The sequence below is a fragment of the Cavia porcellus genome, unplaced genomic scaffold (assembly GCF_034190915.1).
Source record: "Cavia porcellus strain 051 isolate PalLab524CR breed Dunkin Hartley unplaced genomic scaffold, mCavPor4.1 scaffold_6, whole genome shotgun sequence".
Classification (NCBI taxonomy): domain Eukaryota; kingdom Metazoa; phylum Chordata; class Mammalia; order Rodentia; family Caviidae; genus Cavia; species Cavia porcellus.
This window is the reverse complement of record NW_026947489.1, coordinates 65471342-65495811: the sequence shown is the minus strand read 5'-3', so window position 1 is coordinate 65495811 and position 24470 is coordinate 65471342. Positions and strand designations below refer to the sequence as shown.

The following is a 24470-nucleotide window of genomic DNA, read 5'->3' as shown; positions in this document are numbered from 1 at the left end:
ATGGAGACTGAGTGGGGAGAAACAGAGAAAAGGGCAAAAAAGCTTTGGCAAGATAGTTGTCCCCTGTTAGAAAGGTGCAAGGTAGGGGCTGGGGATTTAGCTCAGCAGTGTAAGTGCCTGCTTGGCAAATGTGAGGTCATGAGTTTGATTCCTGGCACCAAAAAAAAAAAAAAAAAAAAGGTGCAGGGTAAAAGGTTTACTTTCTTGTATTTCTGTTTTTAATGTCTGTTTCTCTGATGAGTGGAAAGAGAAGTGAAAATTTCTAGAATCTAGCACTAATGCATGACCCAATTTTGAAGGAGCATAAGCTAGAATGTAGGTTTTAATCTTGAGACAGGGTCTCACTAAATTACCAAGGCTATCATCTGACTGGTTCTTTTTGGGTGTTTTGTTTTAACTTATTTATTTTGTTTTAAAGAAAAAACAAAAAATGAAGCAGCAAACAAACCTAAAAACCAACCAAAGCAAAGCAATGACAACAACAATAGCTCTATACAAGTTTTCAAAACAAGATGACAGGAATTTTATAATGGTTGTTAGACTACATATTATTATCTCCAAAGAAGCTTCCCAGGTTACCAGATACAGAAATAAAACAAAACAGTAAAATGGAGCAAAACATTGGATTTCTTTTTTTTTTTTTTTTTTTTTGGCTTTTTCATTTTCATCGGTTCCAGGGATCGAACTCACAACTGCCTGCTTTCAAGGCAGGCACTTATGCCGCTGAGCTAAATCCCCAGCCCCTATTTTTTTTTTTTAAAGCCAGTCAAATTTAGCAGTGTGTGTGGGGGGTGGTATACCAACTTTAGTGACAGTAATGTTAATAAGTTCTGATAACCCACTGCCATCGGACCAGCCAAAACATTGGATTTCAAAAACAAGAGAGAAGGAAATCTACCACAGTCGCCACAATGTGCATTGCCATCCTCCAAATAGATGCCCAGAGCTGGGCGTAGTGGCACACTCCTGTAATCCTAGCACTCAGAAGGCTAAGGCAGGAGGATCTTGCAAGTTCCAGGCCAGTCTGGGCTACAAAGTGAGCCCGCCTCATGGCGAGAACCTGTCTCAAAGACAAAAAAAAGCCAGACCACCAACCCCAGGCCTGTAAAGTCAGTCAAACAACACAAGCATCAGGCTATCAAGCTATTCCCTTCACCTCAATTGTTATCGACTCCTCCAAATAAGCCAGTTGCTTGGGAAGTGGGAAGATAGTCTTCCTGTTGAGTCTCTTTCTCATCCCCCTGGTGGAGTCCGGCTCATGGGAAGCTAATTTTTCTTCTTTCTTTCTTTTCTTTAAGATAAGGTCCCACTATGTAATTCAGACTGCCCTTGAATTCACTATATGTAGCCCAGGCTGGCCTTGAACTCACAGTAATCCTCCTGTCTCAGCCTCCCAAAGATTAGGATTACAGACATGTGCCACCACACTTGACTTGTCATCAAATTTGTGATGCTCCTGCCTCAGCCTCCTCAGTAGCTGGAATTGTAGATGTGTACCACCACACTTGATTTTGTACTGTTTTTGTTTTGTTTTGGTGCTGGGGATAGCACTTACCTCATCTCACACTTGCCAGTCAGGCACTTATCCCACTGAGCTAAATCCCTGGCCCTGTGTCGTATTTTTAAAGCAGTGTTATATATAACATTTTAAATGATATTTAGTCTTATGAGTAGCTTTTAAAAACATTCTTTTTGGGCTATAAAAGTAAAGCATATTCATCATTGTCTTAAAATGCAGACAATACACAAAGACAGTGAAAAAGCACCCTTAATATTTTGAAGTGTATCCTTCAAGACTTGTTTCAATTGGGCATGATGGAGCACACCTGTAATCCCAGCACTTGGGAGACTGAGGCGGGAGGACTCTTGTGAGTTGAAGGCCAGTTTGAACTGCATAATAAAACTTTGCACAACTCAAAAAAAAAAAAAAAAGCCTCGTTTCAATGCATATAGGGTGTAATCAAAAGTGGGACATCAGGATGTAGTGACAGCCCCATTGCTGTGGGACCAAGATGAGGCAGATCATCAGGCAGAAGAGTGCAGTGGGGAAAGCCACTTAGCTGTGGCAGCCAGGGTCACAGCCCCACAGCCTGTGCCTTACTAGGCCCAGCCTCCCATTTCCACTGCCTCCCCACCATAGCGTTCTCGTTTAACGGGTTCACTGGTTAGAGTATTAACCATGGAATCGCTTCCAAGAGCCTCATCTCTCCACACAAGAGCTTTTGGCACATCATAGATCCAAACCTTAACACCACTGCATGCTGATTTACTGGCTATTTCTATGTGAGTAAGTATAAAGTAGATTTTAATGCCTTTATAGAAATATCACATTTCAATTGCTTCTGAAATAATCACTGTTAGTCAGGTGTAGTGGTGCATGCCTCTAATCCCAGCACTCGGGAGGCTGAGGCAGGAGGATCAGTGCGAATTTGAGGTCAATTTGGGCTATAAAGCAAGACCCTGTCTCAGAAGCAAATAAATATATCGGGGTGTTTTTTTTATTTTTGTTTGTTTTGTGAGACAGGGCCTCACTTGGAGTAGCCTGGCCTCAAACCTGTGGGATTGCAGGTGTGTGCCACCAAGCCCGGCTTAATATGTCACTATTGCAGCAGTCCTCATCATCTCTCTTTAGCATTAATACCTACAAGGAGAACAGGCGGGTCAAAGACAATGTGCTTTTAATATTTCAAGACCGTGGGGCTGGGGATTTATCTCATTGGCACAAGCGCCTGCCTGGCAAGTGTGAAGTCATGAGTTCCATCCTCGGTGCAAAAAAAATTTTTTTGGGAGTGGGGTACACTGCTTACCAACTATAGCTCCCAATAAAACCACAGCAAGGACTTCTTATCCCTTGCTCTTACCAACATAATTATCTTTGATTGCACCAGGATAATCCTGAATCAGTGCTCAGAGAACAAACCTTCTAGTTTGAAGATGGTAATTTTATCCCCACCTCCTCCCCGCAAAAAAGAAGAAGATATTTCCTAAACACGATGTGACAGAGGACAGATTAAAATGAGTCTTGGGACACAACGGATCTCGTCCAAATCCCCCCCCAGGCCCCGTCCCCGCCAGGGCGGCGAGCCCGCGTCCTGTCCCGAGACGGCCGCTAGGTGGCGAGAGGGGGCGGGGTCGGCCGCCTGCAAGGCTCCAGTGGAGGCAGGGCGGGAGCGGGGTCTCCTGGGAAGGAAAACTGCGCCGCAGCCCGTGAGGACCCTGAAAAAGTGCTGGCGCCGCGACCCGGGGCTCCAGGAAAGGAGATGTGGCTTACGTGGGGAAACCGAGGCTGTAACGGTCGTGGGAAGGCGGCCCGCGGCGCGCACTGCTGCAGACGCGCGCCCCGGCGAGGCAGCTGGGAGCGTGGGAGCCAGCCGGGGCCCCGGACGCCGCCACCGCTGTCCCTCCCGATCGGCCGGAATCTCACGGAACCCCCGCCCCCGCCCCCGATCTAAGGCAGAGGACAGGGCTCCTGCGGCCGCTCCTCTGGGAAAGGCTTCCAAGCCGGGACCGACCCGGGGCACTGAAGCATACCGGCCAGTATTCCCGCGCGCCGCCCTTAAAAACAACCCTGGACCCCACGCACACGCGCGCACACACAGTTTTAACTGCGTGGCCGTCACAGGGGATCGAAGAGGCGCGGCTCCGGAGGGTCACTGGATTTCACGCTTCCGGGCCGCTGAATGTTGCAGCCGGGGTGCCCCCTGGTGGAACCGAAGAGACAGGACTAGTACACAAGCAGGAAAAGTACTTCAGATGCCTCGCGGAGATTTACAGTCAGCAGCCACGGACCAGCCCCTTGAAAGAAGAGCCACCCTCTTCCGGGAAGCTGTGAGGTCCGAGCGCTCCGTTCCCTTGATCAGTGTCCAGGCCAGCACGTGGCCTAGGAATGCGGGCACGGGGATCCGGGAGTAGGGGGACTGTGCTCTGTGTTGTCCGTTGCCATGGTTTTGCTCAGAGTTCTGGAGCCAAGCTACCCACCCAGGGGCTGCTCAGGTCTCAGGAACAGTAGGTCGGAAACCAGAGAGATCTCAAGGAGCCAGGCTGGAGCGTACCTGCTTGCGATGGAGGCTTCAGCTGGCCAAAGGGGCGAAAGCTACAGGTCGCAAGAGAAGGTGAAGCAGACTGGGGGCCACGGCAGAGGCGAGGGTGGTCCTGAGAGGCTGGTTCTGGAAAGCAGAGAGTCCGAAATTCAAGGGAGTAGAGCAGAAGGAAAAAAGGTGGGTATCTGAGTTAGCAAGGGGCCCAAAGGAAAAGATAAGGTCGTTCATTCGCACAGATAAGCTAGGCGTACAGCTAGCAAGCCCCATCTCTCGTGATTAATGTAATCGTATACTGCAACAGATACTGATGAAAATAAAAATTAAACACAGGGAAGGGCGGCACACACTTGTGGTTCTGGTACTGGGAAGGCTGAGGCAGGAGGATCTCGGTGAATTTGAGGCCAGCCTGGGCTACGTCATGAGAGCTTGACTCAAAAAAAAAATACAAGCAAAACACTAACTAAATAAAAATTTAAAAAGAAAGGGATGGCAAAGGATGTTTATCAAAGCCTGGTGAGGTGTTAGGATCCTGATCCTTTTCTGTTTTGTTTTGAAGATTCAGGGTCATGTATACACACTCGTGTGTGAATACACGTTATAGCTGTGTGTGTATGTGTCAGAGTGCATACAGAGTTTGCCTGGCCCATCCCTCCTCCGTATACCTCAGCTTTTCCCTGCTGCCCTTCAGAGTGGCCATAGCACTGGTCTTCTTGTTCCCTCTGAACACAGTTGGCAACTGATGTGCACTTTCTTGGGGGGCTTGGAAGGAGGGGGTGCCGATGTAGGCACATCAGTAGGATCTTGTATGCTGGCTCATTGTAGTTGTCACCATCGCTTTGTTTCCTCTCATCTCCAGCTCTCCTGGCCCTCCTTCTGTTGTTAAAAGATTTTTGTCATCAGCATCACCCTTTTTTACTGAGTGCCCTTAGATGCAGGGCATGATGCTGAGGTCAGAGATGTAAATAATAAATGTTTGCTAAAAAAAAAAAACACAAAAAAACAAAAAACAAAAGGGGCTGGGGATTTAGCTCAGCGGCATAAGCACCTGCCTTGCAAGCAGGCGGTCATGAGTTCAATCCCTGGTACCGATAAAAATGAAAAAGACAAAAAAAAAAAAAAAAAAAAAAAAACACAAAAAACAAAAATAAAAAAAAAAATAATAATAAATGTTTGCTAAGTGAAAAATGAAAACAGAAACACTCTCCAAACCCACTGCTTATTCCCCAAAGAGTCGTGGTCAGTGTGCTCATCTGTGACCAGGGATAATAACAAAATGTTCATCAAGACCTTGCCTCGATATCTCATATAATGTGCTATGCTTGTGATAACAAAGTAACCAATTATAAATAACCTGCTATCATCCTGTCATATTTCTTGTGTAAAACATATATAAATGTCTGTTTAACCCCAAGGCAGGGCTGAGGATTTGGAACTCAGTTTCCCTTGGCCCGATAGTGTAACAGAGAGTTGCGTTCCAACTCTGGTGCCTACATGTTTTCCACCTGATTTGGTCCTGTTTCTTCCCCATTTCTTGGTGCAAATGTTTGGCTGGGAAGACATTGTGCTGACACATTTGGGTCACTGGTGGAAGCCTGCTGACTGCGACAGGGACTCACCCTGCAGTCTGCAGATAAGAAGGTGTGCCCTCCAGTCCTTTTCCTGGAGTCTCCTTGATCCAGGAGTGGGGGCCCCTGTGCGATAGCAGTGACCTCACTGGACCCTAAGGATGTTGAATGCAACGTGGTCTAGGCCTCAGGTGAGGTAGGGTTGCCTGCAGGTGTCCCTCAGCTGGTCAGTTTCAGCTTGTTGGCTCCATCTCCTTTGTGGATGAAATGAAGACCTCCTCAAAGCCTGTGCTAGCAACCGGTATTAGGACAATTAGCTTCGGTCTTGGATTCAGTTAGACTTTGCCCCAGGGTTTAGGGGCAACATCCTCTGCATGCCAGCTGAATAATTGTGTGAGTGTTTGTAACAGAAGAGGTAGCAATAGGTAGTTACGTTTGTGCTCCACAGTGAAAGCATCCGCCCTCCAGTTTAGAGCTGCAGAGTCTGACTGAGCCGTAACCTGAATCTCCACACCACCATGCAAGGGCATATTACATATGCTGCAGAGAGACAGGATGGAATATATATTTTTTTCTTTCTTTCTTCTTCTTCTTCTTCTTCTTTTTTTTTTTTTTTTTTTTTTTGTCTTTTTCCTTTTTATCGGTACCGGGGATCAAACTCACGACTGCGTGCTTGCAAGGCAGGCGCTTATGCCGCTGAGCTAAATCCCCAATTCCTCTTCTTTTTTTTAACTGGGGATTGAACTCAGGATATTGCACTTGTCAGGCAGGCACTTATGCCACTGAGCTAAATCCTTGTGGAGTATATCGTAAGGAATTATTTTTTAAAAAGGCCTTTTCTGGTGATTACAAAGTTAAAATGAAACCAAACTGGCTCTGTTCTTAAACAAAACTGTTCAACAAATCCCATTCTTCCTGAGGATTTCTCCTCAACGAATGTATCATCCTTTATCCACCAGCCTTCCCCCTCCTGCTCCTGACTACTCCCAGCCAATTGAACTAGTTCCAGCTACCAGTCCTTCTGCTGCCAGCCTCCACCTGTTTGTCTGATACCATGCTGGCCTGTCTGTCCACCCTCGACTCCAAAGAATTCAGTCAGTCATTGTCTGTGATCTGTCATGTACGCCCCCACCCAGTGGAGCCCTCTGCTGTACCTCTGCCCTTGCATGCCTATGCTGGTCACATGACATCCACCACTTTGCACCCTGTCTAGCTCACCAGAACCTAATCTGGCCAGTCATTGCCTCCACTCATCTCATCTGCAGATGCCACTCCATACCCACCCACAATTTCCACTTGGTCTTCATTTAAAAAAAAATGACCTGCAGTGTAATAAAGACATAAAAAGCTGCCTAACTTTAGTGTACCAGAATGTACAGGTGGGCACTACAGGCAGGCTAATCGTAAAATGACTGAGCAGCCAGCTGACCCAGTGGACTGCTAAGATTGGAGATTAAACAAGACAAGGGTCACTTTCCATTTCAAAGACAATGCAAAATGAGACAGGGCCCAGGGTCTCCCCCAGTTCCTGGAACCCCAAGGCCAGCTCTTACTCAGCCTGGTGCTGCCTGCAAATGTCTGGAACCTGAGACAGCTCCCTCCTGGGGTAAATGGAAATTATAGGGTTAACTTGCTCTGGGCTCTGTTCTTTTAAAAGCAGCTGGAGCATGGTGGTGCATGCCTGTAATCCTAGCACTTGGGAGGCTAAGGCAGGAAGATCATTGTAAATTGGAGACCAGCCTGGTCTATAAAGTAAGTTCAAGGCCAGCCTGCACTACATAGCAAGACCCTGTTTCAAAAAGACCAAATAAGTAAATAAATAAATTAAAAATAAAAATACTAATTCAAGATTACTCAGAGTTCTGTTAGTGATCACTCAAGTTTACTATCTGGAAAAAAAAAAAGACATTTTAAAATTCAAGCAGCTAGAGCAAGAGCACAGTTTGCCTCCCTTCCTGGTGGGTGCCTCTGGCACAGGCCGGGAAGAGGGCCAGTCTGTGTCTGTTGTGAGCCTACCAGCCGGTAGGCTGAGAATCAAACATCCCACCCCACCCCCGGCCTGGGGGCATCTTTCGGGAGGATGACCATGTGCAGTGTGGCAAATATGAGGGATTTCCTTCTATTTTCTGTTAGAAGGCAAATGTTGTTTTCACTGTTGTGCTTTGTTCTGATAAATTGTTTTGCTCTACTCAACATTCTCTTTCAATTGGTTTTATAATGTTCTATTTTTGGTTTGATTTCGCTACACCTAATTGAAAGGACAACTATTGTGAAGATAACGAGATATACTATGGTAGCTATTACTGTTATCCTGGTATCCTGCCCTGAGGTTCTGTACTAGTCTCACTGCATTGTCTTGATTGGCTTTGTTCTGTCTTATTCTGTTGTATTTTACTACCTTAAAAATAAAATTTAAAAAAATTCAAGCAGCTACAGCCAAGTCCATTGTAAAAGGTTTATAGTAAGAAGAAAAAAGATATTAAGAAGGCCATAAATGTAAGAGATATACTTTTGATATGAGAGGATTCTGTATGATAAAACTCTTGTTCTGCTAAAGAGATAAAAAGAGAAAAAAAAAAAGACTGAAAAGTTTATGTAAAAATAAATAAATAGATAAAAAGCTTATGTACATCGGGAAAGCTTACAAAAGTGGTTAAGTACGTATGTATAACAGCTTATTGATTAGATGGAGTTAAGGCTCAAATCTGTAAACAAAAAGTCAGATATTTAGGATTTGGTTTAAAACAAGGGCTCTGAAACTTGGGCTCAGAAGGGCAAGAAATCATCTACTCCATTCTGTGGCCTGATTGCGAAAGGGAATTTAGAGAATTCCTTGGGCGGTCAGATGTAGGATACTAATTCCTGAGTTTACTAAAAAAGCAAGGCCACTCTATTATATGCTAAAGAAGCCTACAGCATGCATGGGCCTGGGGATTTAGCTCAGCAGCATAAGCACTGACCTGGCAAGTGCGAGGTCATGAGTTCAATCCCTGGTACCAACCAAAAAAAAAAAAAAGAAAGCCACAACAAAAAGAAAGGTAATTGGGGCTGGGGATTTAGCTCAGCGGCTTAAGCACCTGCCTTGCAAGCAGGTGGTTGTGAGTTCGATCCCCAGTACCGATAAAAAGGAAAAAGACAAAAAAAAAAAAAAAAAAAGAAAAGAAAAAGAAAGGTAATTAACTGCACTTTGGAAGGAAGCTGTGGCCCTAGGAATCCCAGACGTGACTGCCCCTTCAAACTGTTTGTTGATAAAAGACATCATGTTGCTTCAGGAGTCTTAATTTAAACAGTGGACCCTCAGTACCGAAAGGGAAAGGACGGCCTCCCTGTTTGCAGCCACTTGCTGCTACCTCCCTCTTGGTTCAGGAGGCAAACAAATGTACTTTGGGCCAGAACCTGACTGTGGAGATGCCTCACGCTGTGAGCCAGCCTCTCAACAGTCAGGGACACCGCTGGCTCTTGAACGGCCACAGCACCCAGCACTGGGGACTGCTTGTCGGAAATCCTTCACTCACTTTCCAGCCAGTCAGAGCTCTGAACCCAGCCACCCATTTGCCCACAGAGCTCGGACAGCCAGACCACAATTGCCCTATATGGAGGGATGAGCTCTTTGTGAGCTCAGATGGAGCCTTTAACAGATGCTGAGTGTACCCTGTTCACCGATGGAAGTAGCTCTGTTAAAAATGAACAACACAGGGCTGACTATGCCATTGTACCTACCAAAGAAGTGCTTTCTAGCAGGGCCTCTTCCCCGAAATTGGTCTGCTCAGCAAGCCAAACTCTGGGCACTCGTCCGCAAATGGGCAAAAGATAAACATATATGCAGATGCCAGATAGGCTTTTGCTACCATGTTCACTGGGTGCTATACAAGGAGCATGGCCTTTTGACAACTGAAAGAAAACAAATAAAGAAAGCAAATTGAGAATAATGATATAATCCCACAGCCTCTGGCTACTATATGGAAACCCAAAAAGTCACTGTCATACATTGCAAGGGATATCAAGAAGTAAAAGACACCATCACCCTTGAAAATCAGAAGGCGATAAGGCTTCCAAGATGGTTGCTGAAGGCTCGACATGGGGAGACAATAATTTGGTTCAAAACTCAGAGGCACAACATGAGATGCCACCAAAGACTCTTCTCAGCCTGCACCAAGGTCCCCTGCATTATACTAAAAAAGAAAGGAAATAGGCTCAACAGGAAGGAGTAAGCATAGGTCCGGATGGAGCTTGGGCTCTGTCACATGATCAAATGATCACACCAAAGGAGTTAGCGTACTCCTGGGTAAACGTCATCGTGATGTTATCCACAGAGGTATGACTGCTCTAGCCGTGCTTCTGAACTGCTACTATTTTACCCAGAAATCTGGGTATAGTGGCCCATGCCTGTAATCCCAGCACTCAAGAGGCTGAAGCAGGAGCATTATTATGAATTTGAGACAGGGCTGGAGATTTAGCTCAGCGGCATAAGTGCCTGCCTTGCAAGCAGGCAGTCGTGAGTTCGATCCCTGGTACCGATAAAAAGGAAAAAGACAAAAAAAAAAAAAAAAAATTCGAGACCAGCCTGGGCTACAAAGTGAGCCCAAAGCCACCTGAATTGCATAAATAGACCCTGTTTCAAAAAGACTGTACATATATATCCCTACAATTGACATTGATTTGTGTAGCCAAACTTATGCAAAGACTGAGGCCTCAATGGGCCACCAGCTGGAATTCAGCATATGGGACGCTCTCTTTTTGAGAACCTTCAAGTAGACTTTACTAAAGTTAAACCATGTCGAAGATACACGTACTTGTTGGTCCTTGTTAGGACTTATTCTTGTGGCCAGTAGCATTCCCCACGAGAACTGAAAACTCTTCTAAAGTACGCAGAATGGTATTAAGGGCAATTATTCCTAGATATGGGCTGCCCTAACTGTAGGCAATGACAGTGGACCATCATTTGTAGCACAAATGATCCAGAAACTGACCAAAGAATTAAAAACTAAATGAAATCTTCACACTGCCTATAGGTCCCAAAGTTCTGGCAAAGTGAAACAAATTAATCAAATCCTAAAGAAAATACTGATTGGGCTGGGGATTTAGCTAAGCGGCATAAGCGCCTGCCTTGCAAGCGTGAGGTCATGAGTTCGATCGCTGGTACCAAAAAAAAGAAAAAGAAAATACTGATTAAACATCACTAAGAGACTCAGACACCATGGATAGATCTGCTACCCACAGTCATCCTGAAATTAAAATGACAGAGATCCAGCCCTGGAGTCACCACTCTAGGGTCAAGAAGGCTCATCCTGAAGAATGTTAGCAGGCCTGCCCTGATGAGTCCGCCCCCTTGGTGACGACCCTGGGGGACAATGCACCCTAAGCCCTGCTCTTGTCACCCCTGGAAGCTGACAAGTAGCTCAGGACTGAAGACTGAACAGACGTTGTATACTGGAATACCTGTGCCCCTAATATACTGTTATTCTGTTGCATTCCTAGTCTTTTTCTTCCCATTCATCTTGGTATTTGCTGTTGGGGCTTTGGACTGTGTCCCTAAAAGATTGGGGGAGTTCCAGAAAAAGTTCCCTGTGTTCTTTTCTATGTGGTTGTGATTGTTGGACTGAGTACCCTCAACTGTCTATTGAAACTGTGACATGGCAGCCATTCCTGGCCCTTGGATGTGTATCCTGGGGATACTCCATTGCACCCTTGCTCAGAGGGGAGGATATTGGGGGTTCCAAGTCTCCTTGGGGGGACACACAAGATCTCCTCAACCACAGTGGATGGGACCTTCACCAGCCTACTGTGACTCTATACTTTGATGCACGCCCTGACCAAAGGGCAAAGGAGCACTGATGATTACACAGACTGTGGTGACCTGAGCTGGGAACGGACTTGCCAAGCCAACAATAAGTATGCCTGCTTCCAAGATTTTCACTGACTGTAGGCTCTCACACACCAAGAGCTCTATCTCAATGGTTCCAGACCTGTTAAATTGGTTGATGGGACTCATGCAGTCCTCCAGCAGGTTGATCCCATCTTAGGCAAAGACTGCTGATTCTGTATGCTGCTTCCAGCCCTGTCTGTTGGACTTTGGGACAGACTCCAGATGCATTCAGGTTCAATGTTAATCCTTAGCGGTCTGCTCCGTGCCTCTCCAACCCAGATAATGGGAAACGCCACATGCTTGCTGGGATATGGGGACTCCCAGATGTGTCAGCTCACTGTGCCTCTGTGGCCAGACCCAGTACCTAACTCCAGGCAAACGCTGAAACCTTTTTCTGTGGTACGATGGGGTCTACTGTGTGTTTTCTCACCAGAACATGAGCCTCTGTGGTGCTCAGTGTGCTTTCCTGGCCCTGGACCTGAATGTCCATCCTGGTGACTGGGACCCTCTGGTTTACAACAGATCCTGCCAGAAATGGGATAAATGTTTCTCTGTGGTGGGGATCCCTGGATTTTCTCCTTTCATTGGCAGGAGTCTTGCTTGGGCCAATAATGCTCCTTCTGTCAATACTTCTGTTAGCCCTTGTGTGATTCAGATTTTGACCCACTTTCTATCTTCATGGTATGAGGCCATACACCACCATCTGCTTTTTAAAAAACCACCTCTTCCTATCAACTTCTTAAAGCTGAGGAAGAAGAATCATCCCTGTAAAAAGCAGGAGAGAATGTAAAGGAAAATTTAAAACTTATAACCTGGTGGAAAGACCGGAAAAGCCCAGTTAGACTCAGCTAACCTTGAGTCTAACGTGCTAGCTGCAACTTGTAAGATAGACATAACTCAGCCAGAAAGTGCAGGGTTTTTTATTTTGTTTTATTTGGTTTGGTACTGCAAATTGAATTCAGCACTTGCACTTGCCAAGCAAGTGCTATGCCACTAAGCCATATCTCCAGCCCCAGTATATCCCCACTTTCTGTAACCCACCCAGATTCTCCTTTTTTTTTTTTTTTTTGGTATCAGGAATTGAACTCAGATCCTCTTGCTTCCCAGGCAGATGTTATGCCACTGAGCTAAACCCTCAACCCCCAAAAAGTACATCCTGTTGTGCTAACTTGCTTCAAGTTAAAGACAAATGATTGGTTCTATTCACTCACCCAAGCCCTGGGCTTCCTGCTGTATGAAAAGAAATCCCCTTCATCCCAGCACAAGTCTTCCTTCCAACATATGACCCAGCCTATGTAACCATTGTAGTCAGGGTTTGCATGGAAAATGATTCAATACAGGACACAAAATTTACAGGATTATTTTTTAGGTACCGGGGATCGAACTCATGATCTCGTGCTTGCCAGGCAGGAGCTTAGAACACTGAGCTAAACCGCTAGCCCAGGATTATTTTATAATAGTCACCCAAAGAGTTAAATACACAAGAAAGTACAGGAAATCTGTCCACACTCTAAGACACAAAGAATCCAGCTGATGGTCTGGACCCCATGGCAATGTCCTAGATGAATCCAGCTGAAGCCCTAGAGCCCATGACAATGCCTGTCACCAGTCCAACTGGAGACCTAGAGCCCATGACAATGTCTCATGGAAGTCTGTATCAAGGATCCTCACTGGGAAGGCCCAAAGGTCAGCAGGATGAAAGTCTGTGCCAGCAGGATGAAAGATTTGTGCTAGCAGGCCTAGGGATCTGCAATGATCCAGGAAGTGATGCTCAGAGTAAAGACCAGGTCTCCCCGCAAAAGAACCTCAGCCATCCTCAGCAACAGTGAGGTCCAGAGCTCTTCTGATGAGAACGGCTGAGTTCAAACCAGGAATGACAAGCTTCCAGCATGACAAGCTTCTCCTGGAGACTGAGCAGCGCACCACATTCCTCTCCAGAGCCAGGAATCGATGCTCAAAGTAAGGATCAGAGCTCCCCCACAGTGACCCAGGGTCATTCCGTATAGTGAAACTTCCCATCCTCATCATGGTCCAGGAAGGTTTCTATTTGTAATCCCCAGGAGAAGTCATTGGAATTCCTGTGAGTTAATTGCAATCTACCACCTCCATTGCAACCCAAGGCAAGAATAAAGACACTAGGACACACATACCATTACAGGGAGCCAAGGGTCCTACGCCCAGCCAAGACAGTGGTCACTGGAACAAAGGCCATGGCCCAGAGCCCAACCTGTGCTTTATTAATTCTCCATGAAAGGAGTGGCGTGACTGCCATGACTGCTGTGAAGCTGGCCAAGGTAGGAGGTCTGAGATCACCTCTGCAATATGCAGAGGGCAAGAAATGAAGAGAGAATAATCTGCGTAATACAGCTGAGGTAGTATCTAATAATTTGGGGTCGGTGCTTCAGCTCTGATGGACAATTGTTTTTGCTTGGGAAGTCATAGCCTGTTTCCCGAGGCTCGGTCCCAGCCGATAGTGTGGAGCTCAGCTCTCCGTCTGTCTAGCTCTCTGTCTGGCTCAACCACATATTTGGGGAGTCACTGGGTGGGGTAACACTGATCAGTCGCTTTGCTTCAGAGATTACATATCAGCTCTCAGCCAGCCCAACTTACATTGTTTAAAGCCAGTTAAAGGGTAAAGAAATAGCCTGGCCAGCTCTGTACATATCAATACATGGAGATAGGGCCAAGTTTATCCAAAATTGAGACAGCTGTTCTTCTTTCCAAGAAGAGTCATCTGGGTGGTTCCCCACAATTCTCAGTGACAACAAGGTCCTGAGCTCCTCTGAGAGTGAGAACAGCCAACTTCATATCAGGAAAGAAGCTCAACAAGCTTCTTGTCAAGAACCCACAGTAGAACCAACAGCAACAGCACAACCGACAACACTTCCTCTTCCTCTTAAATTCTTTTTAATCTGCTGGCAACAACCCTCAGGTGGGCCTCCCACACCCAGCACCATGCTGACTCAGTTCAGCCAGTGTTACAAGTGGGACCAGCAGTTGTCAGCCCATCATAGCAACCAACTATGAAATAACCTGCTAGAAGCCTTTCGTACTTCCTGCCTAAACATATATAAATGTCTGCTTAGCCCCAAGGCAGGGCTGATGATCTGGAACTGAGTTTCCCCCACCCTCTGGGGTAATAGACAGTTACCTTCCAACACCTTATGTCTGCATGTCTTCCATCTGATTCAACCCTGGTTTTCCCACGATAGCCTATGTGGAGGGTCTCAGAGTGGGTCTCTTGGCACACATCAGTTCTGGGCTGAGAAAGAGGTGAGCAGAACACAGAGGGCTGAGCTTGCCCAGCATTGCTCCTTTGTGACCGCGAGCTCCAGCTGACCATCTGCCTCCCCAGGTGACCAGTGTGCCCCACATAGGGAAGAGCTCTGCTACCATCCCTACCAGAGGCTCACTCATCTGCCATGCAGAGGGCTTGGACACGGACACCTTCAAAATTGTGAGTATGGGCATCCTGGAAGCCTGTGTCTTCCTCCCCTGTGACGAATGGGCAGGCGTCAGGCCCATAGTCATTGCCCCTTTGCCACACCCTATGGAGAAGGGGAGTCTCCTTGCTGGGCACACATGGCACCTCCTGGACTACTGAGGCTGCAGCCATGCCAGACTGTCACCACGAAGCCCAGCCTGTCTGCCTCTTCTTTTCCCCCAAAGCTCTCACCTTGCCTGTTGCCTCCTCAGTGTAAAGAATATCTCAGGCCACTGAAGAAGTTCCTGCGAAAGCTGCACCTGCCCAAGGACCTCCCACAGAAGAAGAGGTTGAAGCACATGAAGCACAGCCTTGTGGTCCTGGGGGACCACATCAATACCTTTCTGCAGCACTGCTGCCGCACCTGGGAAATCAAGCACTGGAAGAAGTGGGGTGGCCTCCTTGTCTTTTCCCTACCCTTCATTCTGGGCCACCCCATCTCCAACAGAGGTTACACCTTAGGCAAGATCACCCAACTGGCCATAGTGGCACATGCCCACCATCCCAGTATCCTGGGAGGCTGAGACAGGAGGACGGCAAGTTTGAGTCCAGCCTGGGCAGCATAGTGAAATCATGGATCCTGGGTGGGACAGGGTGAGGAGAGAGCTGAATCACTCTCATCACCCAGGGGAGCACAGAAGATGCCACACAGTGGACACAAACCTCCCCTGCTCCTGGGAAGAGGGACCTCTGCATGAGCAGGTGCTCATCTCTACCTCCTGTCCCCTCCACCCTAGATCAAGGAAGGAGCACATGGCCCATTTCTCCCTGACCACGACACTCCACAGGACAAAGGCGAGGGGGGAAAGGGACAGTGTCCCAGATCCCTTAGCTGCAGGTCTGTCCCTGCAGGATGCTCTGGCGATTCATCTCCCTCTTCTCAGAACTAGAAGCGAAGCAGCTTCGTCAGCTCTACAAGTACAGCAAGAGCAACCAGGTGACCAAGCTGCTGGTGAGCTTCCGGGTGCTGGCTGGTGGTGGGTTCCAAGATGGTGCACCAGGGGCTGGCCTGGCCTGGCAGGGTGGGCTCAGCCTCAGGACCCTGCTGTTTGCTCACTGTCCACACCACCACCTGACTCTAATGGGGACAGGAGACCCTAGGAGCCATGTTAGAGCCACCCAGCCTGGGGATCTCTGGGTTCTGTCAACAGAGTCTGGCTGGGCTGTGCCCCTGAAATGGTGGCTGTCATACATTTTGGTCTCAGGACACATGTGTCCTCTTCAGCATCATTAAGAACACCAAAGACATTTGTTTAGGCGGGTTATATCTATTCATATGATCCTCGTCAGAATGAAAGCTGAAGAAAAGCAATTTTATTTATTAATTTGTTTTTTTAAAAAAAATAAGGAACCCAGCTTAACAGGTTTTATGAAAAAAAAAACTGTATTTTTAAGACAGAAAGAAAGAAAACAGTAGAGTAGCTGGGCATATGCCTGTAATCCTAGCTCTTGGGAGGCTGAGGCAGGAGGATCGTTGCAAGTTCAAAACCGGCCTGGGCTACAAAGTGAGCTCAAGTCCAGCCTGAACTACATAACAGAATCCTATCTCAAAAATACCAAATAAATAAAAATTAGCAGAGTAGCAGCATTTTACATTTTTGCAAATCTCTTTAGTGCCAGCTTAATCGAAGGCAGCTAGATTCTCAGCAGCATCTGTGTCTCTTCTGGAATAGTCTCTTGGATGAAGTACATCAAGAAAACCCAACTTCATCCAGATACACGCTCAGAAAAAGAGTATTTTATTAGTGTTTCTAGATAACTGTGAATATTTTTCTTTGATAACATACCAAAGTTTAACAAATGGTAGATTTTTTTTTATATCTCATTTTGTTTTGTATGGGGATTTGAACCCAGGGCCTTCATTCTGAGCTACCTTTCCCACTCGACCCCTTGCTTTGTCTTTGTTTTTTGGTTTCTTTTGAGATGGGGTCTCACTACATAGTTCAGGTTGACCTTTAACTCACTATGGCTGGCCCAGGCTGGCCTATAACTCAGGGTGATCCTCCTGCCTCTGCCTCCTGAGTGCTAGGATTATAGGCATGCAACACCATATCTGGCTTTTTATTTGGAAACAAGCTTTTGCTAAATAGTTGAGTTGCCAAGGCTGTGCTTGAATTTGAGATCCTCCTGCTTCAACCTCTCAGGGAGCTGGGATTAAATAGACTTTTATAAAAGAAGTTATAGGCTGCCAGATATGGAAGCACGTATCTATGATCCCAGTAATCAAAGACTGAGGAAAAAGGATCCTGAGCTTGAGCCCAGTCTGAGCTACATAGTCAGACCATATCTCAAACAAAAATAAAGCAAAATGAAAAATCCGTGTGCAGTTTATAGGAAAACCGAGTGGGATATACAGGGCTCCCCTCCGCTCCCTCCAACCGGTGCTTCCCCAGCTATTGGCAACTTGCCTGGAGTGGTACATTTACCACCACTGATGCACCAATGTGGATACATCATGCTTAGCTAAAGCCCTTAGTGAACAGTAGGTTCGGTCTTGTGCGGGTCTGTTGTCTTTCGACAAAGGTTGGATGGCAGGGACCCAAACATTATGGGACCCTGGGCTCCACCTAGATCCCTCTTTCTCCTCTGGCCAGTGCTAATCTTGTTGCTGTCTCCTCAGTTCTGCCTTCCCAGAATGTCACATAGATGGAACCGGACAAATTCCATGCCCTTTTCAGACTCAAGTGGATGAGCTCTTCATGCCACTTGCGTTAGAATCTAGCAGCCTTGTCTTCTGCACCTTAGATGCATGCTGTTATCCAGGGGGCTCCCAAGGGTTTGCAAAACATACTTGAGAACTGCTGGCAATAACCCTAGGAAGAGGTGTGAAGGCCTTCTGTGTGTCAGGCACTTTGTTTCTTCGAGGAATCTTCAAAAGCAGCCCTAAGCGCTATTCTTGGTTTGTAAATGAAGGTCCCGCATGCAGGGAGGTAAAGTGACTTGGTCCCAGCCACACAGCAAGTGAAAGGGAAAAAAGCCCAGTTCAAATCCCATTTGCCTGGGATGAAAGCCCTCCTCCAGCGGGCTCCCCTGCCCTCTCTGCCTCTCCGCTTCTTCCTCTGCACAGGAAGGTCGGATCATTTCTGTGATTCCTTTTGTTGTCATTCATTTTCCAGCACTGCGGATTGAGCCTAGGGCCCCACACATGCTAGGCAAGCACTCTACACTGAGCCATGCCTTCAAGCCCATCTTTTCTCTTTTTCTTTCTTTTTTTTTTTTTTGAGACAGGGTCTTGAGATGTAGTTCAGCTGGCCTTGAACTCACTCTGTAGCCCAAGATGGCCTCAGATTCATGACAATCCTCTTTTCAGCCTCAGCCTTTCCAAAGGCTTGCTCTGCCTCGCCTGGTTGGGCTCTCACTAGGTGGCCCACGAGGGCCCCAACCACTTCGGCTCCAGCAATAACCCGCTTAGGTGGTTCCATGGCACGCACCTTGGTCCTGGCTCTAGTGACTGCATTTGCAAATAGGAAAAGTTTCCATTTTCGTGATTGTTGGATTTCTGAAATTCATTGGACATAAAACATTTCAAAATTGCTCCAAGCTATTTATTTATGTCAGAAGTTGAACCAGGATCTTTGCACTGAGTTACATCCTCAGCCTGATTTATTTATTCATTTGTTTGTTTGTTTACTTTTGGTGCCAGGGATTAAACTCATGACCTCACATTTGCTAGGCAGGCACTTGTGCTGCTGAGCTAAATCCACAGCCCTATTTATTTATTCGTATTTTGAGACAGGGTCTTGTTATGTTGATAAATTGCCCGGGTTGGGTTTGAATGAACAGATGTATGATGCTTCTGCCTAAGCCTCCCAGAGTGCTGACACTACTAGGATGGGCCACCATACCCAGCTTTAATTCAAATTTTGCTAAATTAGAGTCTTAAGACAAGTACCATTGTTTCATCACAAACAAAGCAGATGTTATTATCTCCAAAAGAGATGGAAAGCATGATCTTAAAATAAAACAGAACTTCAAGCCAAATGTGGTGATACGTGGCTGTAATCCCAGCCCTTGGGAGGCTGAGGCAGGAGGGAACTGAGTTCTAGGCCACCAAAATCTTGTCTCAAAAACAGCAACAACAAACAAACAAACTGAAAAGAAACCCAGATGGGGTGTAGCTCTGTGGCAGAGCACTTGCCTATCATGCATTAAGCACTGTGTTCAATTCCCAGCATGCAAAAATAATAATTAAATAAAACATAAAGGATAATCCTGCAATACAGGAAGAGACACCAGGCATGGGGCCTCCGTGTCCTTCAGGTCTTTTCTCCTCTGTGATTCTCACCCTTGCTTTCTGGGAGAGGAATGTGAGGTGCAGCCTGCAGCTCCATAGCAGGTGTTGAGCTAAGCTGAGGGTGCAGGCCCGGCCTTCCTGACTGGCCCGCACCTGCTGTTGGTTGCAGGCGGTGTTCCGGGAAGAGGACCCGCAGAAGAGCACATTGCTGGCCCAGCAAGAGGACAGCCTGCCCAAGCTGTGCAACGCCTGGGGGCTGAACGGCAACCTCCGGGGCATGCAGGAGAGGCTGTCCAAGATGCAGGCATCTGGCTGGGAGGTCTCCCTGCCACGGGAGCCAGGGTGCCAGTCAGGTAAGGCCCCCTGGCTGGACCAGCGCTCAGGTGGGCTGGGCGGAGCTGTGCCTTCCAGGGGCTCCGCCTGGGCCTGACAGGGTCCTGTCCCTCTTTTCCACCTGCTCTTCATTCTTCATTTTTCCTCTGCCCATTCCAGGACTAGAAGCAAGGAGAGGTAGGTAAGTGTAAGCTGATTGGGAGGGTGGATCTGCGCTGCCCCAGCAGGAGCCCCTCTCCCCCAGGTTGGGGTGAGGTGCAGGGCAGAGGTGGGGTGAGGGCCCCAGCCAAGGTGCAGCCTGGGGTGAACCCTCCCGCCCTGAGACAGGGAGAGATTTTGCACTTCTCCACCTGTCTCCAGCGCTAACTGCTGTGGAAGGGAAAGGTAAGCAGTTGGCCCAAGGTCCCTGGGGGTATTCTGGAGTGGACCCTGCAGTTCCTCTCAAGCCCTGCCTGGCTAGGGTGACTCTAGGGCAACCCGACTCAGGTGGCCTCGGGCCAGCTGTTCCCTCAGGCTCACAGGCAAGCAGGAGAGAAAACCATCAGTTGCAGATGGCATGGATGGGGCCTGTTGAGCCCTGTGCCCACAGTTTAAATGGAGGAAGTCAGAGGTACAATGGATTCCGGGCCAGGAAAGCCTGTGCGGAACTAGGACGAGTGGTGCATGCTACTCAGGAGGCTGAGGCAGGAGGCTGAGGCCAGCCTGGATACCTTGATGAGATGCCATCTCAAAATGAACTTAAAAGGAGCTGAGGATGTAGCTCAGCACATCCTGGCTTCAATCCCCAGTCCCTCCAACCAAACCATAAGAAAGAAGAGACTTGCATGGCCAGTAGTCCATGAATCAGATGAGTTCTGGGCCAGACTTTTTCTCTGCCAGGTGCCAGAGGGTCCCCCCACCATCATACTAGGATTGAACCCCAGCCTTCTCCCTGAGCTACCTTCTCAGCCCTTATTTCTTAAGACAGGATCTTCCTAAATTGCCCAGGCTGGGCTCAAACTTACCATCCGGCCACCTCAGCATCTCGGATTTCTGGGATTCCAGGGGTGTACCACCACAGCTGGCTTCTGCCAGGCCTGGGCATCTTCATTTCACATAGGCCTTGCAGCATCTGGAAAAAGTAGTCTCCATTGCTTCTGTGAGCCCTCAAGGCCACAGGGCTCAGGGTGTGGGAATCGGGACAGGCTGGGTTAGGGACAGATCTACTGAAAGGATAAGGAGGCAGATGGAGGAGGGCAGAGTGGGGGAGGGGTGTGCCAGGGGGCGGGGCCACCGGCTGAATGCCCCACCCCCGCAGTGAGAGAAGGAGAGATACAGAGCAGGGGTAGAAGGAGAAAGAGCCTTGGTCTGTGGCTGAGAGGTTTGGGTTTCGCAGTAAACATTTTCACTATTATATACATAGAATGTTAAACACGGATAAGCAAAAATAAGAAAATACCAACAACACATTGTCATCACCATTGTTAACACTGCCCACGTTTTTTTTTCAAATGTACTTTATGGTATTTTGTTTTTTGGGTATTTTTTTTGTACCGGAGATCAAACTCAAGACCTTGCACTTGCCAGGCAGGCCCATGTGCTGATGAGCTATAGCCTCGACCTTTTTTTTTTTTTTTTTTTTAAGACAGGGTCTCACTATGTGGCCCTATGTAGGCTGGTCTTGAACTTGCAGTGATCCTTCCCCTTCAGCCTCCCAAGTGCTGGGATTACTGGCTGCATTATATGTCTTTTAACAAAAACGAGACTGACTATGTTGCATATGTGATTTTGATCTGACTTGCTTTTGGAGTTAGTGGTATCAGCTTTTCCAGATCAAAATTTTCCTTGCATATAATAATTGGATTAAATAGTCCATATTCAAATTTCACAGATAGCTGTTCCCAAACCATGCATTCTACCTGGTTATGTCTTTTCAATCTTATGAAAGAAGACTAAGGGGGGTTCTTAGTCTTAGTCTTCCAGGCTGTTTCACCTCCTGATTGTTTCTGGTTGCTTCCTTTTGGCACCTTTTGCTTGTTTCTCAACCTACAAACAGGCTTTGAAAACCTTGGAGGAATTAAGCTCAGAGAGGGGGTGAGAGATGAGGTTGTCTTCTTCCTCTGTCATGTGAGAAAGCACTTAATTCCTGGGAAACCCACAATGAGTGGGTTAAGATTATTCCCCAAGTCACCCTGCAATTGAGTAACTTGCATAATGTCTTTGTGGTCATAAGAACAGTTTGCAAGTCTTTTTTTAGTTTTGTTTTGCTTTTTGGTTTTATTTGAGGCAAGGTCTCAGTATGCTGGCCTCGAATTCACGATCCTGCTGCCTCAGCCTCCCAGGGCTATGATCACAAACCTGTGCCATCACACCCGGCCACACATCGGCTCTAGGCTGAAGCTTGGCTGTGGTGTTTTTGAACAGCAGCAAAGCACCAGGAATCGGGCCATGAGCCACAGAAGGGAATTGGGAGGAATCAGCACAAAGCCAGAAGTCAGGAAAACCGGGGTCTGGTCCTGACTGTGCCCCTTACTCACCGAGAGGCTCCGGGGTTTCACTTCCTTAGTCTGTGCCAGCTCTGGGGTCCCCGTCTGGAGATCACGGGTGATGCCCCCCCCAACCCAGGATTTCAGCAAGAAGACAGGAAGGGACAACGTCATAAAGAAGATTTTATTTTCCTTCTCTGCTCTCACCATGTCTTCCACATGCTTTTCTTTTTCTTTTTGAGATAGGGTCTCCCCGTGTATTTCAGGCTGGCCCTGAACTCATGGCAATTTTCCTGCCTCAGTCTTCCGAATGGGGTTTATAGGCGTGGGGCCCCACAGCTGGCTTCATACCCTCCCCTTACTTCTGAGATGCTTTTACTGTTTGTAATTCATCAGGACTTTCTCTGACCTCTCTTTCAGGTTCTTTAAGGAAACTGCCGCAAAAATTAAAATTCAAAAGGATTAAGGAAGTCCAGGAAGCCCAGAGACCTGCCCCTAGGAGCTCCCACGGAGACAGAGACCAGCTCTCCTGGGCACTCTGAGCACTTGGGCAGCTTCAAATCTCAGTCCCTATGCAGGGAAAGAAGAAAATCAGAAGGGCGCTCAGGTGTCAATTACAACAGAGTGGGAAATAAACACCCTTCGGATGGTTCTACTTTACTGAGCTGTCACCATTCAATCTCCCCACCCCATACTAGGGGTTGAACCTAGGACACTACCACAGAGGTACATCCTTGGCACCCCTTTTCAGGGGAGTACTGAGGATTCATCCCAGGACACTCACATTGAGTTATAGCACCAACCCTTTTTAAAATTTTAATATTTATTTATTATTTTTGAGACAGGGTCTCACTATGTAGTTCAGGCAGGCCTTGAATTCACTGTGGCATGGCCCAGGCTGGCACCAAACTGGCAGCGATCCTCCTGCCTCAGCCTCCTCAGTAGCTGGGATTACAGGTGTGTTCAGCGCTTGTTTTTGTCTGTTCATGACATTTCTCCAGCCGCCTTCTAGGTGGTAGATGCCTCACCAGTGCACAGATGAGTAGAACCTGTGCCAGGGTCCAGCGGGTGTAGTGGGGATACAGACCTCTGGGTAGACCTTACAGTGGGTGTGTGCCAAGCACGGGCTCTGGGGAGGTAACAGGAGCTGCGGGGTGTCTGCTGTGGGACAGCCCTTCATGGGGTGCGCTGAAGTCACAGCGACCAGTGCCGCAGCCGGCATGAACCATCTGGACGTCACTTTGCAGGTAACCCTGGAATGAGCTGGCGTGACATGCGCACTGGGACCCGCGCGATGACTGCGCGGGTGCACAGAAATGTGCAAGGCTGATTGGGAGACCAAAGAGGAGGCGGCTATAATGTGGCTATAATGTGGCTGTTGGTGTTGAAGCCTGTGGTCAGACTGGGATGTGGCGTGCTAAAAGCTGTCCATCCACATGTCGCATTTCCTGGCTGTGGTCTACTTAGTACTTGGTCTTCCCTTCCTTCCTTCCTTCCTTCCTTCCTTCCTTCCTTCCTTCCTTCCTTCTTTCCTCTCTCCTTCTCTCTCTCTCTCTCTCTCTCTGGCTCTCTCTGTCTCTCTCTGTCTCTCTCTGTCTCTCTCTCTCTGTCTCTCTCTCTCAGTCTCTCTCTCTCTCATATGGTGCTGGGAATCAAACCCGGGGTTTCACATTCACTAGTTATGTTGTTACATCTCCAGCCTGTTTAAGATATTTTTCAAAAAAAGTAGCCAATATTAAAATTATTTATTTTAATTATTCACATTAAAAACATATCAGGGGGTCAGGGCCTGGGGATTTAGCTCACCGGCATAAGCGCCTGCCTTGAAAGCTGGCAGTCGTGAGTTCGATCCCTGGTACCAATAAAAAGGAAAAAGACAAAAAAAAAAAAAAAACATATCAGGGGGTCAGGGATATAGCTCAGCGGCAGTGTCTGCCTGGCCAGCCACAAGGTCATGATTCTCAGGTGCGCACCAAAAAAACAAAAACAGAAATATATCAATACCTGGGTGTGGTGGCACTCAGCTATAATCCTAGCATTCTGAAATTACTTTCTGAGGCAAGATCACAAATTTGAGCCCAGCCCAGGCAGCTTAGTGACTATGACCCTGTCTCAAAATGAGGCGGGGTGGGGGTTGTAGCTTGGTGTGAAGGTCCCCGGGGCAATCCCCAGGTGGGAGGGGGATCAAGCAGGGGATGGTGAGTCATGCCTACAAAGCTGCACAGGAGATTGAGGCTGTTAAACTGCAAATTTAAGACCAGCATCAGTGTCTGATATGGTGGCAATACACCAGCACTCAGGAGCCTGAGACAGGAGAGTCTCGGAGTTTGAGGCCAGCGTAGGCTACATAAACAAATTCACGGCCAGCCCGAACTATATAGTGAGGCTCAAGAAAAAAGAAAAAAAAAAAAAAAAAAAGAAAACAGAATGGGAAACATACCAAAGCCTGCTACTCATAAAACCAAAATGACATCAGATTTCTG

At 47.4% G+C, this 24470-nt stretch overlaps 1 protein-coding gene and 1 long non-coding RNA gene across 5 annotated transcripts; one reads left to right on the top strand and one right to left on the bottom strand.

Moving 5' to 3' along the window:
* Positions 1-3941: 3941 nt before the first annotated feature.
* Positions 3942-22647, top strand: Chct1 (CHD1 helical C-terminal domain containing 1). 4 transcript variants are annotated; one of them, XM_063250902.1, is made up of 6 exons: positions 3942-4112; positions 14827-14928; positions 15168-15343; positions 15808-15907; positions 19359-19542; positions 22408-22647. In XM_063250902.1, the coding sequence occupies exons 1-6, from the start codon at positions 3942-3944 to the stop codon at positions 22527-22529; spliced, it is 855 nt and encodes a 284-aa protein (XP_063106972.1). In that variant the 3' UTR covers positions 22530-22647. The 4 variants fall into 4 exon arrangements, with proteins under 4 accessions (XP_063106972.1, XP_063106969.1, XP_063106968.1 ...); XM_063250899.1 differs by having other exon boundaries at positions 3942-4217; positions 15808-15892; XM_063250898.1 differs by having other exon boundaries at positions 3942-4217.
* On the bottom strand, positions 17265-20663 carry LOC134476473 (uncharacterized). Its single transcript, XR_010048158.1, has 2 exons — positions 20527-20663; positions 17265-19683 (listed from the first exon to the last, which is right to left on the bottom strand). It is a non-coding gene; the product is annotated as an uncharacterized LOC134476473 (long non-coding RNA).
* Positions 22648-24470: the final 1823 nt, after the last annotated feature.